Source organism: Oreochromis aureus, linkage group 16, assembly GCF_013358895.1.
Source record: "Oreochromis aureus strain Israel breed Guangdong linkage group 16, ZZ_aureus, whole genome shotgun sequence".
NCBI lineage: Eukaryota > Metazoa > Chordata > Actinopteri > Cichliformes > Cichlidae > Oreochromis > Oreochromis aureus.
In genome coordinates, this window is record NC_052957.1 from 24,790,091 (window position 1) to 24,815,988 (window position 25,898).

Genomic DNA, 25,898 nt, shown 5'->3' on the forward strand with positions numbered 1-25,898 from the left:
AGTTAACGCTGAGTACCATAATCCAAATCTGACTGAGAGAGTCAGCAGGCAAGAATTTTTTTTAAAAGCCACAAGAAAGCACTGAGACACACAGATGAGGAATCTGAGACTAAGGAGAAAAGGTTAAATATATACGTGTCACAGGCAGAACTACAGACACCAGAAGAATATGCACTTAAACCATTTTTTCCTTAATGAATGCAGATGTCTGTCATACATCTGTAGAGAAAGATGTGTTTCAGTGAAAACGTGTTACTTTTAAAAAAGAGAAAAAGTAAATTCGATTATTTTATGAATAAAAATATTAAAACAACACAGATAGTACCGCATCCTTTTTCGCATCAGAAGGAGCTTTTGTCATTTTATGGTTTTCATTCCATTTGTTCATTTAGCAGTGACAATAGCAGAGGCCCACTTGTGATAAGATTCTACATGCATGCATACAACTAGTGTCAGGAGTGATCTTGCTATACTAAGTTGAGAAAGTGGTATTACTATTACTAAAGTTATATGATTAAAACATGTGAGAAAAGAAATCTGCCACCACACACCACACAGTGCAACGTCCAATATTAAACAGCGACTGGGTGATTTAGGTTCCTCACAGAAGTGTAACCTCAGAAGTCTAGGTGTTATTTTTGATGAAGCTTTTTCTCTGGAGTGAAACTTAAATCAGATAGTAAGAACCTGCTTTTTTCATTCGAGGAACATCTCAAAACTTAGATCTATGGTGTCAACAACTGAACTTGAGATGATAATCCATGTTTTTGTCTCTACAAGACTCGACTATTGTAATAGTCTGTTTACCGGTCTAAACAAGAAAGGGCTAGCTCGTCTATTGGTTGTTCAAAACTCTGCAGCGAGACTACTGACTCGCTCAAACAAAGGAGCTCATATTTAAGTCCTGTTTTAAAGTCGCTACACTGGCTACCAATCAGATTTAGGTTCCATTTTAAAATTCTAGTTTTAACCTTTAGAGCACTACAGGGACAGGCCCCTCCCTATATTGCTGATCTGATTTGTATACGTACCTCTTCTTGTAACCTGAAGTCATCAAATCAAAACCTTTTAGCGGTCCCCCACACTCATTTTAGAATTTGAGGGGACCGATCTTTCCAAGCTGTTGCACCCAGACTGTGGAATGCTCTATTTCTACAGTGCCTGGACTCGGTGGAGACCTTCAAAAAGCAGCTAAAGACAATTTTATTTCAAAAAGCTTTTAATGAGACCAGGGATTTTATGATGTATTTATGATTGTATTGTGTTTTTGTTGTCTCTCTTGTGAAGCACTTTGTGACATCTGTCTTTGAAAAGTGCTATATAAATAAACTTTTACTTCCTTACTTTGCGCAGTGGTGTTGCTACAGTTCCACCAGATATGGTTTACCTTGAAATCGAAATTATTAAACAGTATGTTTGCTATCTTGTAAAAATTAAGGTAGTTTTATGAATTAATTTAAAGGTAAAAATGAGCAAAATAGATTATTTAGACAAAAACACGATTTTACAGTAATTACTAGCTTGTGATGTTTTGGTATTTTTAGCATATTTTGCAAAAAAAATAAATATTTTTGCAGTAAAATTTTTTAATATCTAAATATTATGCCAAAACTGAAAGTTATGTATTGCTTCTTGATTCACGACAATTAATTGTTTCCAATACAGAGACATGCATTTTGGAGCTAGCGGTCTATTGCTGTTGCAATTTGGCAGTTTTTCATTGTAATTCTTACACACATACAAAAGAAAATGGAAGAAAATCCATTAATTAAATCAATTTTATTATACTGGTTATACCAGTGGTTATACCAGTGGTTTTTCAAACCACTGGTATAACGTGCCTCTCATGCTGAGACAGCTGGGATAGGCTCCAGGGCCCCCTGCGACCCTGAAAGGACAAGCGGAAGCGAATGGATTGATGGTTTGAAAACTGTGTGCAGGTGGTGGAAGCAAAAGAGCAAAAAATAAAAATAGAAATAAATAACTGAAATGTGTGACTTTTGTTGTTGTGCGCTTCCCATTTTAAAGTAGTTCATATTTTCAATTTATGAGACTTTGTAAGAGCTAAACATCAGTTTAATTCAGTATTAATTATATACTGCCAAATCACAGTAACAATCTCCTCAAGGCACTTTATATTTTAAGGTAAAGACCTTACGAGAGCAAAGGTTTGCTGCGCATTGTTTTTTTTGTCTGTCAACTTAAGCGGTGCGCTGCATTGGTTTAATGCATGTCTGAAATGACATTAAGGTTCCAGCACAGAAGTGATGCAAGATAATGCTAAAATATTTTCCGGAATGTTAAAAAATGATTGAATATAAACATTGATTATCTTGGTATTATAAATTATAAACTATAAACACATACATATAGTATTGTGCAAAAATCTTGGGTCACCTCTCATTTCTTCATATTTTGAAAGGAAAATGGAAAATCTGTTAATTTATTGAAACAAGTCCAAACATACATAGAAATGCACCATGTAAAGCAAAACCAGAATCTGACTGATTATATTGATGTTGAAAAGTAACGTTTGGTATGGCAGTGATTGATCTTTAAACAGCCTAAACTCTCTTAAACTTTCATGTAATTTATTTAAGTAGTCTTCAGGAATAGTTTAGATTACTTGAAGGATTTTCCTGTTGTCTGTAACGATGATCCCACACTGTATTGTGCTCTGGGAGGCTAATCATGACTGATATGGCATGCTTTTACTACAATAACAGTGTGTTTGGGAACACTGTCAAAAAATAACTTGTTGCCAGTCAAATGCTTTCCAAATGGCATTACCTGGTGGACAGAAATCTGACGGTACTTTACCATGTTCACACTTCCCTCAGTGTTGACAAATTCCCCAACACCACTGGCTGAAGTGTAGCCCCAATTCATGACAAAGCCTCCACCATGTTTTACAGATAGCTGTAGACATTAACTGTTGTAGCTCTCCCCTGAATCAAATTTGGTTTCATCACTCCACTATACATACCACCACATATTTTAACTACAAACTTAGATAGTAGATTGATCAACTGAAGGCCCAGATATAAGATATCTATATGTGACACATACTCCCTCGCATCTTTCCTTGACCACATGACATTTTCCACTAATGTCAAGGAACAATAATTTTTTAAAAAGCAGGCATGAGTTAACTTTTTGGACTATTCAACCAAGACTGCCAGAACTATGTATGCAGTGATGGCTGATCTGGGGAGTGACAAACAGGAGAAACAGGAGACACTGGTGAAAGTAACACAGATGTGAACAGTCTTAAAATCAGGTGAAAACAGAATCAAGAAGTAAAACTAATACAGGACGCAAATGGAAAAGAGGAAACATGCAAACGAGAAGTAACACAGGCATGAATATAAACACTCAATAACACAGAAATCAAATGGAGAAAGGAACAGAGAAAAACTGCAGGAAATAAAACTACCTCTCAAACTACCTAATAAAAATTAATATTTGAAACAAATGTGACACAACTGAAAGAATAAAGTAAAAAAAAATATTCAAAGACTCAATAATAGCGTCAAAATAAAATAATTTACTGAGTTAACAATGAAATCAAAACAGGAATCATTTTAACAAATACAAAACTCAGAACTGCAAAGCTGGAATAAAAATACAAAAATAAACAGCTCTGCTTGTTTTGTATAATGATATCCCTCTGACAGTCTCCACTGAAGTAAAAGGAAAAATGCACATTAGCACATCAGCTACAACAAAATACCTCATCATTACAGAATACAACAGACTGATACATTTATAATCACAGCTTAAACACAAAAACATTTATGAACAGATCATCTTTAAGAAACTGTACAGTGGTTTGGTGTTTTTTCACATATCCACTTCAGAGAAGCTGCACAAGAAAGATCATTCCAGGACTTTTTCTTATCGTTTCTGACATGAACACAGTCCTCTTTTCCACCACCATCGTCAGGTTGAGCTTCTGCCCAGTACCTAGCAGGCCAGTAACAATAACATGAGCTTAATTTTATCAAGTTTAAATTCAGATGTTTGGTGTGGGTATGGAGGGTTTCATTAGAAAAATTTCAGATAATCATGGAGATGACAACCAATTTCTTTTGAGGACATAGCATTTGCTAAACAGGTCTGTACAAAGTATACAGGCAGACAAACCCAGCAGGACATCAGGTGTGATATAATATCTTCTTCTGACTAAGGTTGCCAAAACAAGTCATCATTTAGGGGTACACCTTTAAGCGTTTGGCCTTGTAGTTTGGCTCAACCCACTAATATGTTGACTCACCAATGAGGCATTCATCTGTAGGTTATCAAATAGCTGAAATTTACTGAAAGTAATAACTTAACCAAAGTGAAGACTTACATCAGATTTAGTGGAGTTCCATCTACCCATCTCCATGTTCCCTCCTGTTCTTTGTCATTCAAACCAATCCAAGTGTGTTCATTGGTGACTGCAGAGAGGAACGTCTGTTTAACATGAAGAAAAAAACATGCTATTTTAGTCTTGAATCACAATTTTAGCCTATGTAGTTTATTCCAATTTTATCAAGCATCTCTTTTAAAAAAGCCAAACCAGCAATAATTAAACTTTGAGTTTTCTCGCAACATGTTTCTTGCAACATTCTTCCTCAGCAATAAATATAAATATACTTAAAAGCTCATATATTAAAAAAACATTAGTTATAATTGTTGAGGTTATCTCTGTTTCATCTGTATTATTGTAGTACAATATAAAGCACTTTGAGGCGAGTGTTGTTGTCACTTGGTGCTATATAAATAAAATGCAATTGTCACGACTGTGGCAGCAGTCGTGTGATGTAATGAAGGAGGACCCAAGTTGCAGACAATGGCGATGATGCGAGTGAGTTTATTTACAGTGAACGATAATGAACAGAAGTGAGGACAAAACTAAGCCAAAAACTACAGTAGCTTGCAAAAGTATTCGGCCCCCTTGAACTTTCCCACATTTTGTCACATTACAGCTACAAACATGACTCAATTTTATTGAAATTCCACGTGAAAGACCAACACAAAGTGGTGTACACGTGAGAAGTGGAACGAAAATCATACAGGATTCCAAACACTTTTTACAAATAAATAACTGCAAAGTGGGGTGTGCGTAATTATTCAGCCCCCTTTGGTCTGAGTGCAGTCAGTTGCCCATAGACATTGCCTGATGAGTGCTAATGACTAAATAGAGTGCACCTGTGTGTAATCTAATGTCAGTACAAATACAGCTGCTCTGTGACGGCCTCAGAGCTTGTCTAAGAGAATATTGGGAGCAACAACACCATGAAGTCCAAAGAACACACCAGACAGGGTGGATAAAGGGATAAAGTTATTGAGAAATTTAAAGCAGGCTTAGGCTACAAAAAGATTTCCCAAGCCTTGAACATCCCACGGAGCACTGTTCAAGCGATCATTCAGAAACGGAAGGAGTATGGCACAACTGTAAACCTACCAAGACAAGGCCGTCCACCTAAACTCACAGGCCAAACAAGGAGAGCACTGATCAGAAATGCAGCCAAGAGGCCCATGGTGACTCTGGACGAGCTGCAGAGATCTACAGCTCAGGTGGGGGAATCTGTCCATAGGACAACTATTAGTCGTGCACTGCACAAAGACTTGAGACTGGGGCGGAGGTTCACCTTCCAGCAGGACAACAACCCTAAACATAAAGCCAGGGCAACAATGGAATGGTTTAAACAAAACATATCCATGTGTTAGAATGGCCCAGTCAAAGTCCAGATCTAAATCCAATCGAGAATCTGTGGCAAGATCTGAAAACTGCTGTTCACAAACGCTGTCCATCTAATCTGACTGAGCTGGAGCTGTTTTGCAAAGAAGAATGGGCAAGAATTTCAGTCTGTAGATGTGCAAAGCTGGTAGAGACATACCCTAAACGACTGGCAGCTGTAATTGCAGCAAAAGGTTGTTCTACAAAGTATTCAAAGACACATCCCACTTTTCAGTTATTTATTTGTAAAAAATGTTTCGAATCGTATGATTTTCGTTCCAGTTCTCACGTGTACACCACTTTGTGTTGGTCTTTCACATGGAATTCCAATAAAATTGATTCATGCTTGTAGCTGTAATGTGACAAAATGTGGGAAAGTTCAAGGGGGCCGAATACTTTTGCAAGCCACTGTAAACTGGTGAAAACTAGTGAAGAAACCTGAAATCACACAAAATACGGGAAAACAGCACGGAGAATGTAGGGCAGAGAAACACAGAAATACACAGAATAACACAGACGGAGCGACGACGAGCAGAGGCGAACACACACTATAAATACACACCAGGTAATGAGGAAATGACACGCAGGGGTGGACACAGCTGAAACTAATGGGCACAACGAGACACAGACTTTCAAAGTAAAACAGGAAATTCACAGACTGTTTTACAAACACATACTCCCATAGATCATCGTGATGTTGTTTATTATGTTGCTCTTTTTCTTTTCTTCTGCTTGTTTTCTCTTTTTTCTTTCTCAACAGGTGATCCAGGTGATTGATATATGTATTTTTGGTCTGCTTATTTTGTTGGTTTTTGTTTTTTGCCCTTTATCCCCGTCCCTCTTCCCCGCTGTTTTTCTTTCCCTCTCCCCTTTCTTTTCCCCAGTCAAGTCTGTCCTGTATTTAGCAAGTGAAAATAAAATAAAATAAACAATAAAAGGTGAATCAAATAGACCATTACGGCAAGGCTGGGATGGTCCATTTGGTAAAGTAAATCCGTTGGGCTTCTTTTTTCGCCTTTAGACAATAATTCTGATGGCAAAAGAGCCAAACAGGACAGACAAAAAACCCCCCCCAAAAAACACATACTCAGAGACACGAACAGAACACCGGGGGAGGACACGGGTATGGATAACAGAACACTAAACACAAGAACCAAAACCTTAGGAACTAAGAAAACAAGAATTAACCCGAAACATAAGATGACACCAATATTAAACACAAAATGCTGGGTCAACGACCCAGGATCATGACAGCAATTGAATTAACGTGAACTGAATTAAAGTAAACTTAATTGAATTGAAGAAGTCATGGCCATCAAAATCAAAACCCAAGCAAGAGTGGTCATCAATGCTAATGTGTTGTGTCAGTGGACTCTTAGAAGTGTTTGATGTTCAGTGTTGGGGAGTAATGGAATACATGTGCACATGTTACGTATTTAAAATACAAAATAGTAGCTGTATTCTTTTACAGTTACCATTTGTGGTGGGGAGTGGTCTCCGGTGCCGTGCAGGGAGGGCCCACGCACCTGCGCGGCATCGGCAATTATGCCCGCCAACCTGCGTAAGGGGAATTGGGTTGTTGTGTGTTACCTTTTGTCGTGTGATGTGGGGCTGACGGCCAAGAACTGAAGGCAGAATAAATAAAATGGCTCTAACGCCGAATCTGTGGTCCCGCCATGTCTCAGTCACGCCATACCATTTAAAAAGGTGATAATTAGAATACAGTTACTTTGTTGAAATAAATGGATTACATGGCGGTCTTTTCCTGTTTCATATGTTAGGCTATCCCCTCTCTAGCTTCTCTCTAATTTTGGCAATCCTGCACATTGCTGGAAACCCAAACACCATTGTGTAATGGTGGCATTACACAATGGACCCAGAGCCAGCACAACAGAGCCAGCAGTGCACGGGCAGGAATGCATTTCTTACTTGGAAATTCCGACACCACTTCATATTTAAAAAAGAAAGAGTTGGGCGAAATCTGACCGTGCAATGCAAACCCTGTTTGCCAGCAACTAAGCTGCTCTCAGCGTCAAAAGACTCCACCTCCAACCTAAAGAAACATCTGGAAGTAAATTCTTTGTTAGCCCACTGCAACTACCTTGTTTTAGTTGTGGTAGCTACCTGGGTTCTGTGCCACTTCAGTATCTTCGATGTACTATTGCTGTGTGATTTATTACTACTAGGTTAATTCATAGACCGCAGACTGTTAGACTTGATGGATAGCATTAACAACCTGCTAGCTCCAAATAATCATGTGCAGTTGAATATATAATATATTATATATATATGAATATATATATATATACGACACAGGAGGGAAACCATGGCAACAACCAACATATGATCAAGTAGCAGTTAATAATAAAAATTAAATGTTACTGACTAGCATATTAATCATACATGTTTAGAGGCAGCAGCCGACCAAGATAGTGTGCATTTGTGAGTACCTGTTTGGACACGTGTGTGAGCACTTGTGTGTGCACCTTTGTGTGTGAGCGCGCTTGTGTTCATTAATAGTAGATGTGGGGAGCCACAGCCCTGCACCCCAGGACATGAAGCAGGCATGGAAATGAACCAGGCCCAGACATCCAGAGGCAGAAGCCACAGAGGGCTGCAGCAATGAGTCCACAGGCTCCGCCTTTGTTACACAGTAAAGGTAAAAACATGTATACTATTATAATATCACTCAAAGGTTACTCGGGCCTTAAAAATTAACAGATACTACAGCCAGCTACGGCAGAACAGACCCCACCCCAGCACAGGGCCGACAGAGCCAGGGGAGCCAGGCCCTACCAATCAGCCACACCCAAGCACCCAGACACAGAGAACCACCAATGCACCGGTGTTGATGTGTGTTGTTCTAAAGTACATTTAAAACAGGGGAGGGGCGTGGCACCAACAACCCTCTGCCAGACAACAGCTGGTGTCAGCATGAGAACCCTCAGTGTCTACATGTATTAAAATTGAGAGGTGGGCACCAGCACCAGTGGTGAGGCTGAATAAACAGAATGTCCTCTGGACGCCGTTTAGTGTGCCCACCCATAAGGCCCTATATGTAAGTGTAATGATAGTGTAAGTAATGTGAGTGTTGTGGAAAGAATTGAGGCATAAGTGGCCAGGAGGGGAAAAGTAATTTTTAAGGGTTTCATTCATAGCAATATAATTTTTTTTTTTTTACAAGATACAATTATAGTTGTTTCAGGGTTTCCTGTGTAGATATGTGCTAAGTTAAAGACTGAAAGGTTGATAGAAATGCCTATTTTTTATTGAATACTGGGCAAAGCTATTTACATAAAATAAATAGTATAATAGTATAATAGTATAGAGTATTAACTTCAATATTCAATATTCATTTACAAACACAATAACTCACACATACATAAAAACTGTACCTGCTCTTCAGGGCTGTCAATAACCACCAGATCTGTTCCTCTGTCTCTGCAGTCCTTTCTGGCTGCATCCCAGGAAGCAGAGCTTTCAGACAGGAGATAGCAGCTATGGTTGAACCTGGTCCATCCCGCAGGACATTTTTTATCTGGAAGAAATTACCAACAAGTAATATTTCAGTTAGTGAATGATCTTTTAGGAACTTTACTACGATGCTTATTTAATCTCTGTTTCATAAACTGGAATCCTCCAGTCTATTCACTTACTGACTGTTATATTTGTTTGTTTGGTTTATTTAACATAACCACAGTTAGTATCTCTTTTACTTCAACAGAGAACAAATGTAACACCAACAACACCAGGAAAGTGTGCGGACCCACCGCACCCACTTCCTGCTGGGAAAATAAAAGACAAAGTGGATTATGTCAACTTCATGAAAACACTGTAGCTTGATTGTTTGTGTGATCACTTTGTTGATGAAAGCTGGACCAGGCATAGTTGATCACTGATGTGCTTTTTCATTTGCCAAATGATACTGCCCACAAATATAATGCCTGCATACTTGGACGATATTTCTACTGCCTCTTTGTAGTGCTGCTTAAGTGCTGAAGCACACGAAATGTCTGTGGCTAATTTCTAAGCCTAACTACTGTTTTTAAAGTGACAAGTTTATGTATATTTGATCAGAAATATTTTTCCTTCATGTCTAAAGCTGGGTGGGAGATCAATATGTTACTGCAGCCAAAATATGAAAAGCAACACCGAAAATACAGCTGAACTAAATCTAAATAATGGGGAAGCAAAACAAAATATAACACTAGATCTACTTGTTGTGGATTCATTTTTCTTTGTTTCTTTCTTTTTTTTTTCCAAATTTTTTTTAAAATAAGGTTAATGTGTGTTTGCTAGTTTATTTACACAACAGCTCATACGAGGACTCACTTTGGTTGAACAAAAAATGCAGTCCCTCAAATTCTTTGGTCTTTTCAGTGAGATTGGCTTGAAGCAGGTCTCTCTCCTCAGTCATGGAAGAAAGCCTGTGACTCACTGCAGAAACATTTGCATTGAGAAGGTCTCTCTCCTCACTCATTGAGAAAAAGAAAAGCTTGTTATCATTAGAACCCATATCAATGACCAACACAACTCACAGAGGAAACCAAGAGTAATAAGTCCAGCCAGCAGGAAAACACTCAGCAGACTCAGAGACAGAATAATAACCAAATACGAACTGCTCTTAGAGCTCCTTTGACCTGAAAAGAAAGGAAAAATAAACAAAATAGGGAACCTAATACAATGTGCAACAGTTAAAACACCTCTGCTTTTTCCAATTTCTGCCACTTCTTTCTTACCTGTGCGATTTCTTGAATATGTTGGGTTGTCACTTTTGAGATATTTAGTATTGACATAAATTTCCTCCATTGCATGAAAGGACGTGGATCATTTATGAGAGGTCTGCAGTACAGGACATGTGAAATGTGAAAGCCTCAAAGGTTTCAGTTATACTTTTTTTTTTTAGAATCAGAGGAAGTAACCTATTGAATATGTGGTTTGTGCAGCTATGCTACCACTGAAACTGGATCTGTTCTTTAGCAGTGTATAGAATAGAATAGCAATCTTTTGTCATTGTTCATGCACAGTGAAATTATGGCTGCCCCGTGCCAACTGTGCAGGAGAAAAAAAAATAGTAAAGAGGTCAAGGGGTCACCAGTGGTGGCCCTGTTTTTTCTGAGACAGGAAGATGTAGTGATGGCCTCCAGGGGTGGCAGAGGGCAGCCAATTATTTTTTGGGCACTGTTAATTACCTTCCGTGCAACCTTCCTGTTCTCACAAGTGGCCCCTGCGTACCCCAACCTGTTCTGTTGTTGCAATGTGTGCCTTTTCTATTTTTTTGTATACTATATCAATCTTGATTGTATGTGTTTATTATTTATTCCTGTTGTCTTACTATTTATACTTTATTCCAGCCCAGTTGGTGTGGAGCACCCACAATTTTGTTGTACATGTACAATGGCAATACAGTGTTATTAAATGCTATTGTATTCCATTAGAAATCAGAATAGGAGTATTACACAACATAATAGGTTTATTGTGATTTTATTTGGCTTTTGTTCTGCTCCTGCTAAATTGCTTTAATAAAATATTGCACATTCAGTCTAAATTGTGGACATTCCCTTTTGAACCCTTGTTTTGTCCTGGTCTGCGGGGCAGACTGAGTGGAGAGAGTGAGGTGGACCCAAGAGCAGACACAGGCGAGGAGGCGGGACTGAACTTTAAACAAAAGGCAAGCCTTTATTGTGGCTGATACAAAGGCAAGACAAAACAGCAGTGACAGTGGCTAAACTAAACTAGAACCTAAACTGGTGAAACTAAGAACTGAAAACTATGACGACTGTGACAACTATGAACAAGATTTTGTGCTGGGACATGACCTGCAGTCTTGAAACCTGACATGACCTCAGGGATGAAACACAGACGACGCAACACTGACAAAGAGCAACACGGGGCTTAAATACACTGAGAGATAACGAGGGGAATGAGACACAGGAGCAGAACACAGCTGGGAGTAATCTGACATGGCAAGACCAAGAGGAAGCAAAAGTCAATACACTGACATAGGACACAGACTTTCAAAGTAAAACAGGAAACATAACAGACGTGGACTTGACTAGGGGAGACAGCAACCATGGAACACAGAAACAGAAACCAAAAGACTAGAGAGGATAAACAATTACAAAATCAAAGTTCAATAATGATACAAAACTCAAAACATTCTCCAGAACCCCAGCTGGAACAGAAGACAGCTGGACAGGCCGCGGACCCCCCAGTGGAGGCAGACGGCTGAACGGGCCCCTCGGAACCTCCAGGGGAGGCAGAAACAGGACCAGCAGGTATGAAGTCCTCTGGTACAGATGAAGCTGGTTGGAGCTGCACAGGGCAGTGGTTCTGACCAGGCAGCAACAGCAGGATGCAGTCCTCGACTGTCCGAATGAGCTCACTAGAGCTTCCAGCAAAGGAGGGAAGTAGCATACTTAACTTGCCCGAGATCTCAGCGGGGAGTAATTGCTGAGACAGCCCGGTTGAGCTCCGAGGAAAAACAGGTTGCGCTGGCTTCTTCCTAATCAGGGGTCAAGAGTCAGCTGAGAGCTGTAACTCAGCCTCTGGGGAGGCCTTGGAGAGAGTAATAGTCTCTAAATCAGCCAGCTCTTGAAAGATAATTAGCGTCTTAGTGGGACTATCTCCCTCCTTAGAATGAGTGGGTGGAGATGGTGGCTGGATAGGTGGCTGAATTGACTGTTGAGCTGAAACCTGAGCTGATAACTGAACTACAGGCTGACCTGACCTGCAAGCTGCGCTAATGGCAGAGCTACGGGCAGAGCTAACGGCTATAGTAGTGGTTGTAGTTATAGCTAACGGCTATAGTAGTGGTTGTAGTGGAAGTTGAGTGGGTGGTTGTAGTGATGGCTGCGCTAAAGGAGACTGAGCAGGAGGCTCAACTGAGGGCAACTGAGCAGGAGGCCGGGCGGCTGACTGAGCTGAAGACCGAGCAGCTGACTGAGCTGAAGGCCGGGCGGCTGACTGAGTTGAAGGCCGAGCGGCTGACTGAACTGAAGGCCGGGCGGCTGACTGAGCTGAAGGCCGAGTGGCTGACTGAGCTGAAGAGTGGGCTACAGGCTGAACTAATAGATGAGCTAATAATGGCTGAACTGACGGCAAAACTAAAGATTGAGCATACCAAGCTGCAAGGCTTTTTAGAAGGGTGGCTGAGTCCTTCTTGCCTGGGCCACCCATGCCAAACAGTTCAAAACAGAGCCTTGCTCTCAGATCGGTAATTAATTGCAGTAGTCCTTCGAAGTCCAAAACACTAATATTACAGGTAGTGGATGCCAGGAAGTTATCAAAAAACACTACATCTGGAAGCTTCTTATAGAGATCCACAGCGTGGATCATTCGCCGGCAATAATCCCACAGCTACTCGAGATTCTCCCCCTCCGAGGCAAAACCTGAGTCTGCTGGATTCATGATGGTCACGTCGTACTGTCCTGGTCTGTGGGGCAGACCGAGTGGAGAGAGTGAGGTGGACCCACTCTCCCTAACCCTAACCCCTAACCCTAACCCAAGACAGGGACAGTGGCTAAACTAAACTAGAACCTAAACTGGTGAAATTAAGAACTGTGAAAACTATGACAACTGTGACAACTATGAACAAGACTTTGTGCTGGGACATGAAAGAACTATGAAACATATACAAAAACGAGCAACATGAACATGACCTGCACAGAGTCTTGAAACCTGACAGACCTGAGGGATGAAACACAGACGACACGACACTGACAAAGAGCAACACGGGGCATCAAGTTCAATAATGATACAAAATTCAAAACACTGGGTTACCGACCCAGGACCATGACATGGTTAAACAGTAAAGGTAAAAACGTGTATTATCATAATATCACTTAAAGGGTTCTTACAGGTTACTCTGATCTTACAAATTTACAGATGCTTGGGGCCTATTTTCCAGGCCATTAAATTTAACCCAGTTAGTTATCAAGTGCATTTAAAGGAGAGCTGCTAGTAAAAGATGTAACTGAGGGGCCAACCTGGATCACAAGGCCACCCTGGCAAGCACGCCTTCATCTAGAGCTGGGCGAGTATCCTACCGGGTTCTGTTTGCCTAATGGGTAATACTCATAGGATGAGAGACTTTTAAAACGGAGAGCTGGTTCCAGACGTTCCTGTACTCAGGTTGCCTGGTCAAAATCCACACTTTAGAAAGTGACTACATAAAAATATGCAAAACTCCATTAATAGTAGAACTGTTAAAATAACAATAAAATGATTTTTTTTAAGTTATTAATGCCCCGAATAGAATAGAATAACATAGAATAGCCCTTTATTGTGAATGTACATGTACGATGAAATAAAGCTTTAGAGAGTATTTTTGTTAGTTACTTCCTCTTTTCTTTATCAGTGCTCCAAAACTTCCCTCAGCACTGTTCTTCTTCAAGGGGGTTCCTACCACAACTACTACAAAGATGCCTTAATAAATGGGTTATGGTGATCCTTTATTATTTTATTTCGACATGCTTTCGGTCTTGTATCACAGGTGCAAGTCTTGCATGCTATAATTACACACAAGCATGTGTAGTATGACTTTACTATAGTCTTTAAAAAAAAATTTTTATCATATTTTATTATGTATCATTTTGCTTTTCTTCGTTTCAGAAATCATATTCTGTAAAATTAAAAATAAATCTTTCACATTTCATTATTGTGCCTTACAGTTTTTTCTCTACATTTTTTGCAGTATTCTTACCAGTCAGTAATGTTTTGATAAAAATATAAAGCCATTTGATGTCTTTAAAGTGGTGGTGAAAGGGTTTTAATTCTTTGGTCACAGACTGAGTTTATGTTTTGACATGTGAAAAAGGCTTAGCATCTTTTGCACAGGTGATTCTTAGTTATGTCATGAGAAATGCCTTAACTTTTTTTGAAAGCTGCATTAAGAGTAGGGATGGCAATTCAAAGTTTTCATTTGATGTCACAGCTCCTGGGACACGCCCACCTAGGAGCCAAAAACAGTACTGCAGTCCTTTATCCTCCAGTGTATCGAATTCACTAATTTACATTTATTTACAGCTGCCAAAAGGGCATATAGTATAGCACCAACATGTGAACACCTCTGCTAACCCTGACTTCAGGCCAAATTGCTGCTAATTTACAGTATACGAATGATTTACCTGACACTGGAAAAAAAAATACTCAGTCAATGTTACCATTGCGACATGACGTTATGTAGTGCTTACCTTTGCTTTAATAATGAACATTTTCTCGTTCTCCATCTCTGACATGGAAGCGTTATTTACAAATCCAGATAGAAAATACATGTAGCTGTCCATACTTTGAAATCTTCCATCCTGGTAGTAGTGGATGGTGAGCAATTCTCTACAAGATACACATAGATATTACCAAAGACACTGCCACTTTCAGGGGTTTTAATCAGTGGTCCCCAAACTACGGCCCACCTCCACATTTGACCCGGCCCCCTAAACAATACCAGAGACGCATTATTTTTTTCCCCCGCATTATTATTTTTTCAGTCTGGCCACACGATCGAGACTCATGCACCCATAGAACACTGGGGTGTAGTGGGCCTGCCCGACTGAATCCCTGGAAATGTTTCCTCACGTCAATAAAGCTCATTTGATTTGAATTGTGAACCACGCTAAAACAAATGTTGCTACTATGACCTCACTTTGCCCAGAACGTGAACGTGACCCCCCCAGAACGGAATAAATGCAAAAAGGTTAGGTAAGAGAAAAATTGATTCAGAATGCAGGGTATTTAACCTGCAGTGGACACACAATTATTTTTTTGTTCAATGCAAAGAAAAGGCTGTTTGTCTCATCTGTAAAGAGACGGTGGCAGTATTCAAAGAATACAATCTGCGCCGGCATTATGAATGACGTCACAAAGACAAGTATGATAGCTTGCAAGGCCAAATGCGAACAGACAACATCTCAAAGTTAAAAAGTGACTGTTAGCTCAGCAGACTACATTTGTACGCCAAACTCAGCTGAACCAATCTTCTGGCCAGCTTTTGTGTTGCTCAACTGATAGCAAGCTGCGGTAAACCTTTCACTGAGGGAGTTTGTCAAGAAAAGTTTGAATGTTGTTGTGGAGGAGTTTCCAATAAGAAAGATGTCTTTAATGCTGTGAGTCTGTTGGCGAGTACAATCACCAGACGCGTGGAAGAAATAGGGGGTAATGCATATGCCCAGCTGCAGCAGAAGATGAAAGAATTTGACTTTTTTTCATTAGCACTGGATGAGAGCACATACGTGCAGGACACAGTGCAGCTTCTTATTTTTATTAGTGGAGTTAGTGCAAACTTTGAGATGTGCAGAGCTGGCAGCCCTCCAAAGTGTGAAAGGCACTACAATGAGGGAGGATATTTTCAACAAAGTATGTGAAACCATGGAAGAGTTGGCTCTGGACTGGGCAAAGCTTGCTAGCATCACGACTGACGGGGCTCCCTGTATGGTGGGCGCATCTCGGGGCCTAATAGGACGCATGAACCGGGAGATGGAAGAACTTGGATCTCACCGCCCCACTATGAGTCCACTGCATAATTCACCAGCACGCACTGTGCTGCAAAGTGTTGAAGTGGGATTCTGTCATGAAGGTTGTGGTATCATGCATAAACTTCATCAGAGCAAATGGACTTAAACACAGGCAGTTCCAACAATTCCTGTCTGAACTGGAATCTGCGTACGGAGATGCGCTGTACTACACAGAGGTCCGATGGTTGAGCCGCGGCAGAGTTTTGAAGCATTTTTACGAGCTGGTACCCAAAATTAACGCATTTCTTCATTCAAAAGGCAAAACGGTCCCAGAGCTGATCGACCCAGAATGGAAATGGCACCTCTCATTTTTAACAGACCTGACAGAAATGCTGAATGGCCTTAACTTGCAGCTACAAGACCAGGGGAAACTCATTTTCGACATGTATTCCCACATAAAAGCATTTAAGGTAAAACTAGCGCTGCTTTTGGAACAAGTGAAAAAGCACAACTTCACCCATCTCCCTGCTACCCAAAACCTTTTTGCAAAGAACCCAGCGGTCCCGTTCCCAGCTGAAAAGTGTGTGGAAGCACTGGAAATGCTGAAGGCGGAGTTTGGTGTGCGATTCCCTCAACTACATGTTCATGCAAAAGAAATCCGTCTTTTCCAGAACCCCTTTGTTGCCGACATCGATGAAGCCCTTCCTTTTTATCAGTTTGAGCTGGCCGAGTTACAGAACTGTGATGTTCTGAAAGACGCATTCAAGCCCAACAGTCTCATTGACTTCTATGCCGCCCTCCCAAATGACACATACCCTAACATAAAAAAACACGCAATGAAGATGTCCACACTTTTCAGCAGCACGTATATCTGCGAGCAAACCTTTTCACGCATGAAACTCCTGAAAACTCCGATGAGATCAAGATTGACAGATGAACATCTGGATCAGTGTTTGAGAATGAATCCAGTCATTCAACTTCTCACCGGCCAGATGCAGGCCCACAGTTCACACTGATGAACATACACTACATAGGTAAGCTCACTTTTGTGACTTGAATAAGTCATTCTGAGTATAAACAAATATAATCATAATAAAATCTACTGGGATATGATCCACCTCGACAACCATACTGGTATTGAAATGTTTCGTGCTGTATCACTTCAGTTTCTCAGCCTGCTTGCTTTCCGGTTTTCAGAGGGAAGTTGATGAGAGAGAGCAAACAGTGGTGTCTACTAGGCTACCCTACTGGAACCTACATAACTGGATTATAAGGAAAGAACACAAGAACTTTGAGAGACTACTCATATGAGTCATTTAAGAGATTCTGCTCTGACAACTGAAGCTTAACTTTTACCAAAGACTGTGCACGGCACACCAGAAACTTTCTTTCTGTGAAGAACCCAGAGAGGGTTATTTGGTTATTATTGATTTCATAAATAGTGTTATTATGTATTTCCTGAGTTAATTTTTTCTGTTAAGGACCCAGAGAGGGTTATTTGATCTCGGAAAGGGTTATTAATGTTTGGTTATGTGTGGCTTTCTGGAAAACAATAAATGTTTACATTTCGGCAAACCTGCGATCGTCACACTTTTTCTGTTACAAACTGACCCTTGCCCCCATCAGAGAAGGGAAAAGTTATGTGGCCCTCACTGGAAAAAGTTTGGGGACCCCTGATTTAAATGAAGCATATGCGTAAGTTCAATAAGAAAGGTCTGTAATTAATTACTTATATACTTTTCCATAGTATTACATTTGAATTTAACAGTTCAATCTTTCAAATAACGGACAAATATTTGTGAAATCATGATACATTTGTGAATGTATTTTAACAAACTAAATATGCATATGTACAGACAAATATATTTAAAAAACAAGAAAATTATGTTTTATTACATTTACAGTGATTTTATGTTATTTTACATTTGAAATGTGAAATCACAGTCTATTTATGTAAATTTAATGATATTCTAGAAGAACAGTACAAAACTGTAAAATACACAGTAAAATACTTTTATATTACTTTTTTTTTTTTACAGTGCATTCTTTTTTTTCTTCTTCTTTTTTTTTAAATGTACGCAGTCAGAACAGAGTACAACATTAAATTGAAATGCAGAATAGAACAAGAATCACAGTTAAAATGTCAAAAGCATGTAGAAATACATGATCTCTAAGAAACTGTACAGTGGTGTCATGGTATTTCTTTACAGATCCATTTCATAGAAGCTGTACATGAAATATCATTCCAAGTCCTCCGATCTTCAGCTCTTATATGCACACAATCTTCTTCATTAGTCAGTGAGCCTCCATTATTGGGTTCATTTGTCGCCCAGTTCCTAAAGAACAAAGGTTTTATATAAGAACGTATCAGTAAGATGAACAAATGGAGTGTGGGGATTGAATCCCCATAAAAAAATATGACAATGACCCCACTGTCTCTACTAGTTTTTGGAGAAAGTTAGCATGCATACGTCAGTCTCCAGATAAAAATTAATGTGTCATTAAGATCATTAATTTTTCCCCTGAAATATGCCATTAAGGTAGAAAGATGGTGCAGTTATTAACAGTGTTGTATAGATTCAAATCTACTGTGTCCTTTCTGTGTGCAGTTTGCATTTTCTCTGCCTGTGTGGGTTCTCTGTCACTTCCTCCCACAGTACAAAGACGTGTGCTAGCTGAGTGGTGGAGAAAATGGATACATCGATGTATTTGTCATGAAATGTTCAAAAGGTCGTAACTGAGTTCTTCTGCCCCCATGTGCCCCCCAAAAAAGTCAGTAGCATCCATCTTTAACCTTTTGCCCTTATTTTGGCTCAACCACCTGACATGTAAGCTCACTGATGAGTTTATTTCTGCATACATCTATGTTCATGAAAAAACACATCTGCTGGAAATCCAGTAAATGTAATAAACTGAACTAAAGTGAAGACTTACGCCAGAGTCAGTGGAGTTCCATCTACCCATTTCCACTGTCCCTCCATTCCATTGTCAGTCAAACCAATCCAAGTGTTATCATTGATGATTGTAGTGAGAAAGTTCTGTTTAAAATGAAAAAAACAAACAAACAGAATTTAGGGTGTGCTGTCTGTACTAGTTTTGTCTAAACATATCTATTGAATGCATGCAAAGAAAATTCTTAATTTTTTTGACACTGTTGTCATCATTCTCATCGATCTCTCTGGTTCTTTGAAAAATAAACACTCAGACATTTTAAACCCTTGTAATGCTTTTATTTAAAACCTCGGCGCATAGGGAGATCATGCAACCTAAAAGCAGATTTGAGGAGTAATGTGTGGGATGCAAACTAAACGGCTCTTAGAGCATGTGCGAATCTTTCGTCACTTTGCCAACATTGCAACAGTTAATATATTTGAATGACACGGTTAGCGCCCAGTTAGCTCTTAGCATTTCTCGACAGCTCTGCCTCCTTTTCGACTGCCCGAGACATTTAAACAATGGATACCTCCGTATACAAACAAATTCATGCTTTTCTCCTCAATGTAGAGCTTCCCCCGATTGAACAACAGCGCTGTAAAATAAGAAGAATGGCGCCTAATTACAGACTTAATAATATAGACTTAGTAATATGTCACGTGAAGATTCATCAGCCAGATTAAGTTTTTACTGACAATTGACAGTGATAGCGGTCATCATCATCACTATTCCAATCAATTCTCTCCACACAGACAAGCATAGAAACACTCGACTATTACTAAATCAAATTTAACACGCATACACAAACACGATTTATAATGACGCAAGTTCAGTTGACAATACGGCTCATTCGCTTGGTCAGCAAGTGCCGGTATGCTCGTACACTGGGGAGTAATGTAGACAAAATGTAGACATTTTTGTCTACATTATATTGAAATATTTCACTATTGCAAAAATTTTAAGAGATACTTATTATTCTTAACATCTTAACAGATACACTGACCAGTAACTATCGTAAAATGCTTCGAGCGGAAGTAGACGCCTTTCGCACATGCGTGGTATGGATCGGGTTTCCAGTTTGGATTGGGTAGTGACAAAAGCTGTGTCCCAAAACGTAGGCTGCATCCATCGGAGGCCGCATTTGAAGGCCGATTACGTCAAAGCCAGGCGACGAAGGCTGTCCCAATTCGTCGACTCCTTCAAATGTGACCCACAAATGCGTCCTTCATTTCCCTGAATTTGAAGGATGGGTGGGGTGTGTCCTTTGTGGCCCACCATATCCCAGAATTCATAGCGCAGCCCAGCCAGTTTCAGTTTCCAACAATGGCGGCCGCTACTAAGTTTTAATATTACTCTTATTAATCTTTCTGGGTCACAAAATAAACTTTTAACATATTTTCAGGCGAGAAAGTAGCCGTGTAAACTTCAAATATCTGCTTGGCTTATTAAGACATCGCATATTTGCAAAAGTGCTCCGACGTTTTTGGAGACGTCTGTTACCCACCAGCTCGATAGCTAGCCGGGGGGTTCAATGGTCACTGGAGCCGGCGAGAGCAGCGGACTCCCGGCTAGATCGTTTTCAGACCCCCGCTGTCTTTCGCTACTCAGGTTAAACATGATATATAAGTCACTTGGATAACTTAAAAATGTAATTGTTTGGCTTTTTTCTGTGTTTTATTTGTTCCGGAGTAAATCAGTTTGGCTGAGATCAAAGTTATTAGATTAGATTAAATAAAACTTTATTAATCCATCGGATGGGATCCTCCGGGATTTTCACACAGCTGAATAAATGTCAAACAGAAAACTGATTAAACAGAAGTGTGAGACGGTCGAGAATTTACTCCAGTGTCCTGTTATATTTTAGATAGCAAGGAGCAGACAGGTGAGTTTATTAAACTCCACTGAGACAGCGGTGACGCAAATCTGGAGGCTAGACTGTCCCATTTCACAGCCTCGCACTTCCGGCTTTCTCGGTCTTCAAAGGACCCGGTCCACGTAGACCGCGAAGCCCGGGTCCTCCGAAGGATGCAACCTATGTTTTGGGACACAACTATTGCCTTGTGTTAGCTGAGTAGAGGGGGGAGGGGTGGTAGTTACACTTGCAGTAGCACAGGAACAAAGCAGGAGGGAGAGAGACAGAAAGACAGCCAGGGGCAACAACAAGAGACAACATCATCACATTAGAAAGATATAGTAAAGAAAATGGGTGACACCAAGAAAAGAACCAAATCTGGAACCATTTCAATGTTATTGACAATACAAAGGCAGAGTGTAGAGTCTGCAAGAAAAGAATATCATACAGAGCCAGCTCCACAAACAACCTCCACAGACACCTGAGAACTGTCCAACCAATCAGTGCAATGGGAAGATAAAACGCAGTCAGCTGAGTCAGTGTGATATTAATGAAGGTGCCAGTGTGTCTACTGCAACTGTTGCTGCTGCTCCTTCTACAGCATCATGCAGTATACCACCACAACCACCAAAACCAACCCAGAGCTCTATGAGACAGTTTTGCGGAAGTCTGTGACCCCCAGCAAGGCAGAACTTAGTTGATAAAGACCTGGCAAAAATGATTGCACTTGATTTCCAACTGAAGGATTTTAGGAATAAAGGATTCAGGAAGTTTATTCATGCACTGAATCCTCTGTGTGGAATTCCAAGCAGAAAAACACTCTCCCAAAAGAATCATCCCAGGCCATGGCAGAGGACGTGCATCTTCTTTTTGTTTTGCATATTTTAATTTATATTTTATTGTGTTGTGGTTTGCAGTGTTTTGTGTTATTTCACTTTAAATTTGTTTAAAAGGAAAACGCTGTACATTTAAATAGTTTAAAGTTGAATTGTAACTAGTTGTTTTTTGTATTTTATATTTTTTACAGTTTATGTGGAGTGAATAAATGAAGGCATATTTATATAATAAACATATATAAATAAAAAATGACTTTTTTTTTACATTAGTAATTTATTTTTCTGCATAATTTTATATTGTTGTTAATAATAAATTAATTAATGCAAAGAGCAGAGCAGGTTGGGAACATAAAGAGCGGGCTGTTTTTAATGAACCAAGCTGAAAGAAAAAAAGAGCTTTTTAGATGAAAACGCTGTTTTCAAATTTATCTGGATTAGTGTAGACGTAGCCTGAGACAGATCCTACTCCTGATGTTATGAGAGGCAGACCCCCACTGTCAATGAATTCCTCTACAATTACACACCAGGGCTTATAACTAAACCAACTGATTTGGCACGCCAGAGGTCAGGGTTCAGCAACTTAATCTCATTCTTGGGAGATTTAAGGTCACATGAAATGCTTTGAGAACAAAAGTCCACTATTGTCCTTTAAACAGGGGTTGACAAAGTCATCCTAACAAAACACACACACAAAGAATACAACATTCCTACAGACATATTAATTCACATTCCTTTGAACAACTTAAATCCATCATTCATTTGAAAGGTTAACGGAAACACATAACATGAGTGAATAAATTAATTGCAATATTCACACACTGTACCTGTTCTTCAGGGCTCTCTATCACCACCAGATCTGCTCCTTTGTCTCTACAGTCCCGTCTAGCTTCATCCCAGATACCAGAGGTTCCAGAGAGGAAATAACAGACACCACTGAACATTTTCCATCCTGTAGGACACGTTTTCTCTGGAAGAAACATCAAGCAAGAGACAATCCAGACCAGCAAATAACCCATAATGCTCATCAGATCTCAGAAAAGAGTCACAAAATACTTTTAATTCCTTAATTCTTTTTCAGGCTATTATCATATTCCATTGAATCCATTTGTTCAGTGAGACCAAATTGTTACTGGCTTGACTGCGGCTCACAAATTACGCGGTGATGCCCTGTTGCCAAAGCCAGCCATTACATCAGCTGGTGCCAAAGCCAAAATAAATAGATAGATAAATGCTCTAACACTATTGATGTAGTTATATTATCAGAAATGTGTGATTCAGGAAGTTGAAAGAGCATAATTAAGGAGCTTCATTCCCCCCGAAAATATTTGCAATCGTCCTGGTGTTAGCTTGATCCGGGTTGTGCAATTAAAATCATGGTCATGGTTATAACCATGGCACAAAAAAGACACACACACATCTGCGCCGTGACTAATCACCTAAACATCGTGCGAAGTTATATTTGAAGTATTATAGCATGCCTGTGTGGACTAGGTCAGTTCAGTTTTGGCTGGGGAGTAGTTGCAAGGCTAAAATACTGAAAGACAAATGGAATACGGTATACGGTAACATAATATGATGGGGAAGTAAAACTGAACATAGGGCACATGGGATGAGAGACTATGTAAATAAAAAAGGAAGTAACTATAACACTGAGGCCAGGACTAAGACATAAAACCTGGACACAACTAAACAGGGAAACTGGACAGACATGGAGATAAAACTGTGAGACAGAAAAGGATCACAAAAGATGGATAAATCTTGCATAATCAAAGTGCATAGACAGAGCTAGAATATAATATGAATATGAAGTAGAATACAAAAATGTTTCCGCAGGTCCTTCCTCCCTGCAGCTGTCAGACTGTACAATCAGAACTGCTCCCAACAATCATAGATGTTTACATCTGCGCTGTAACTGCAATAAGTTAATCAACCGATTCGCACTACAACCTGGTTTGCCTCTTATCTGTAGTTATTTATATTTAATTTAATAACTGTACAGTACTCTGTTTATAGTAACCATTGTCCATTGTAAATATGTAAGAAAAAATTGTGTATGTTTCTGTTCTGTGTCCTGTGTACTGTTTGTTTGTATATGTGTCTTTCTGGCTGCTGTTACAACCAAATTTCCCCTTGTGGGACAATTAAAGGATTATTCTATTCTATTCTATTCTAAAAAGAAACTACGAACAGAGAAAACAATACATAACCAGGGAAAAAACCAACTGCTAATATTAAAAAAAGAGCCCAGGTTAAAGCACAAGTAATTCTCAAAATTGAAAAGAATCGCTAAACTCAAAGAAACACAAAACCCTGGGTCCAAGAACGAGGGGCCATGACAATGTTTTGTGGCAGTACAACTCAGCACATAAAAACAAAATTAATCAAAATACATTAAGGTCTATTTGTTTGGGGGGGAGGGGGGTATAAAGGAATGTATTCCAGGATGCATCGTGTTTTTTGTGCCAGTCATATTTGTCTTGTAAATGTGAATTTACAAGAAATGGAATCACTCAGTAAAACCTTTTACAAAGACACAAAACAGCTCAGACAAGGACTCACTCTGGTTGAACAAACTCTGCAGCCTCTCCAACTCTTTGGTCTTTTCAGTGAGGTCAGCTTGCAGCAGGTCTCTCTCCTCAGTCATGGAAAAAATTTGGTCAATCATGGCAGAGACATTTGCATTTAGAGGGTCTCTCTCCTCACTCATTGAGGAAAATTGGTTATTCATAGCAGACAGAAGTTCGCTTGAATCACGATCTAAAACAAAGACAAGTAGGACGCATGTTTTTGAGACTCAAACAACACCAGACATTTATTCTTTGACTGCTTCTGGCTTCTTCTGACTAATTTTATCCTAAAATGTTTTACTTATCTTACTTTTTGAGTCTTCTTTTATTTAAACATTACCGAGTTTACTCATATTTCATTAGAAATATTGTAAATTATGGGCTATCCAAAAAAAGAAAAAGAAAAGCTTGTGATCATTAGAACAGATATCAATAACCAACAGAACTTACAGAGGAAACCAAGAGTGACAAGTCCAGCCAGTAGGAAGACACTCAGCAGGCTCAGACACAAAATAATAACCAAATACAAACTCTTCTTAGTGCTCCTTTCACCTGAAAAGAAAGGAAACGTAAATAAATGTATAAAATAAAATAGGGAACCCAGTAAAGTGTAAAACAGTAGAGATGTTAAAACACCCTTTTTTAAGCAATTTTTTAGCATTTTTTAAGATTTCTTTCCTCCCAATTTCTGCCACTTCTTTCTTACCTGTGCGATTCATTGAATGTGTTGGGTTGACACATTTGAGATGTTCAGTATTGACATAAATTTCCTCCATTGCATGAAAGGATGTGGATAATTTCCGAGAGCTCAGCTCTGCAGCACAGGATATATTAAGTGTGAACATCTCACTGGTTTCGGTTTATTCTTTTTTATGCTCAGCGGAAATCACCTATGTAATATGTGGTTTGTGCAGCTATGCTACCACTGAAACTGGATCTGTTCTTGGCCTGTGTATTTATATAGCCATATGAAAGGATAAAGAAGATAATCTGTAAAAGAAAAAAAGAGTTTTAAGAGGAACATTTATATAACATATATATAAAACATGAAGTAGCTATTCACCCTATCTTCTGCACTTAATACTGTTGGGTTTTAACACATGTTCACCTTAAGGGCTGTTTTTGATTTAATTGTTTGAAAGCCTTACACTGGCTAGGTTAATACATTTTGACTAAACCTTAGACATTATTAGAGTTCTACCAATTGAAAGAGGCAGTTTAGCCCAGAAAATGGTGTTTTGCATGCCTTACATATAGGCCAATGTGTGGTTTTGATGTGTGGTGACTTGTATTGGTAGAATGCTATTTATGGCATGCTCTGTCGCCGTCTTGTAAACCATGCTGTCATTTCAGTCATTGAGTAACCTCATTCCTGTTTTGGTATATGCTTGTTTTCATTTGTTATCTTGTTTTATTTTTATTACTCATCAGTCACATTTGGGTTTACAGGGCTTAAGTAAATTATTTACATTGTTTTAAAACAAATTCTGTTTTACTTTGAAACATAACCATGTCGATCATCAGCTGAAA

At 39.4% G+C, this 25,898-nt stretch overlaps 2 protein-coding genes across 3 annotated transcripts; both read right to left on the reverse strand.

Moving 5' to 3' along the window:
* Positions 1–2,427: 2,427 nt before the first annotated feature.
* LOC120433559 (CD209 antigen-like protein E) lies at positions 2,428–10,593 on the reverse strand. 2 transcript variants are annotated; one of them, XM_039599923.1, is made up of 6 exons: positions 10,468–10,593; positions 10,267–10,368; positions 10,061–10,165; positions 9,124–9,266; positions 4,355–4,458; positions 2,428–3,966 (listed from the first exon to the last, which is right to left on the reverse strand). In XM_039599923.1, exons 1-6 carry the CDS (start codon positions 10,535–10,537, stop codon positions 3,813–3,815), a joined length of 678 nt encoding a protein of 225 aa, XP_039455857.1. In that variant the 5' UTR covers positions 10,538–10,593; the 3' UTR covers positions 2,428–3,812. The 2 variants fall into 2 exon arrangements, with proteins under 2 accessions (XP_039455857.1, XP_039455858.1); XM_039599924.1 differs by lacking the exon at positions 10,061–10,165.
* A 7,669-nt stretch (positions 10,594–18,262) lies between these two features.
* On the reverse strand, positions 18,263–25,313 carry LOC120433556 (CD209 antigen-like protein E). Its single transcript, XM_039599912.1, has 6 exons — positions 25,075–25,313; positions 24,819–24,920; positions 24,361–24,558; positions 22,626–22,768; positions 19,114–19,217; positions 18,263–18,515 (listed from the first exon to the last, which is right to left on the reverse strand). Exons 1-6 carry the CDS (start codon positions 25,211–25,213, stop codon positions 18,371–18,373), a joined length of 831 nt encoding a protein of 276 aa, XP_039455846.1. The 5' UTR covers positions 25,214–25,313; the 3' UTR covers positions 18,263–18,370.
* Between the last annotated feature and the right edge of the window lie 585 nt (positions 25,314–25,898).

Excerpts from the sequence above, each read along its gene's own strand:
- LOC120433556 (XM_039599912.1), bottom strand. The coding sequence starts at position 25,213 with ATGTTCACACTTAATATATCCTGTGCTGCAGAGCTGAGCTCTCGGAAA. Across the intron at positions 24,921-25,074 it reads ACATTCAATGAATCGCACAG|GTGAAAGGAGCACTAAGAAG; the intron begins GTAAGAAAGAAG and ends CTTTCTTTTCAG. Across the intron at positions 24,559-24,818 it reads TGTCACTCTTGGTTTCCTCT|ATCGTGATTCAAGCGAACTT; the intron begins GTAAGTTCTGTT and ends TCTTTGTTTTAG.
- LOC120433559 (XM_039599923.1), bottom strand. The coding sequence starts at position 10,537 with ATGGAGGAAATTTATGTCAATACTAAATATCTCAAAAGTGACAACCCA. Across the intron at positions 10,369-10,467 it reads ATATTCAAGAAATCGCACAG|GTCAAAGGAGCTCTAAGAGC; the intron begins GTAAGAAAGAAG and ends CTTTCTTTTCAG. Across the intron at positions 9,267-10,060 it reads GCATTTTTTGTTCAACCAAA|ATAAAAAATGTCCTGCGGGA; the intron begins GTGAGTCCTCGT and ends AATTTCTTCCAG.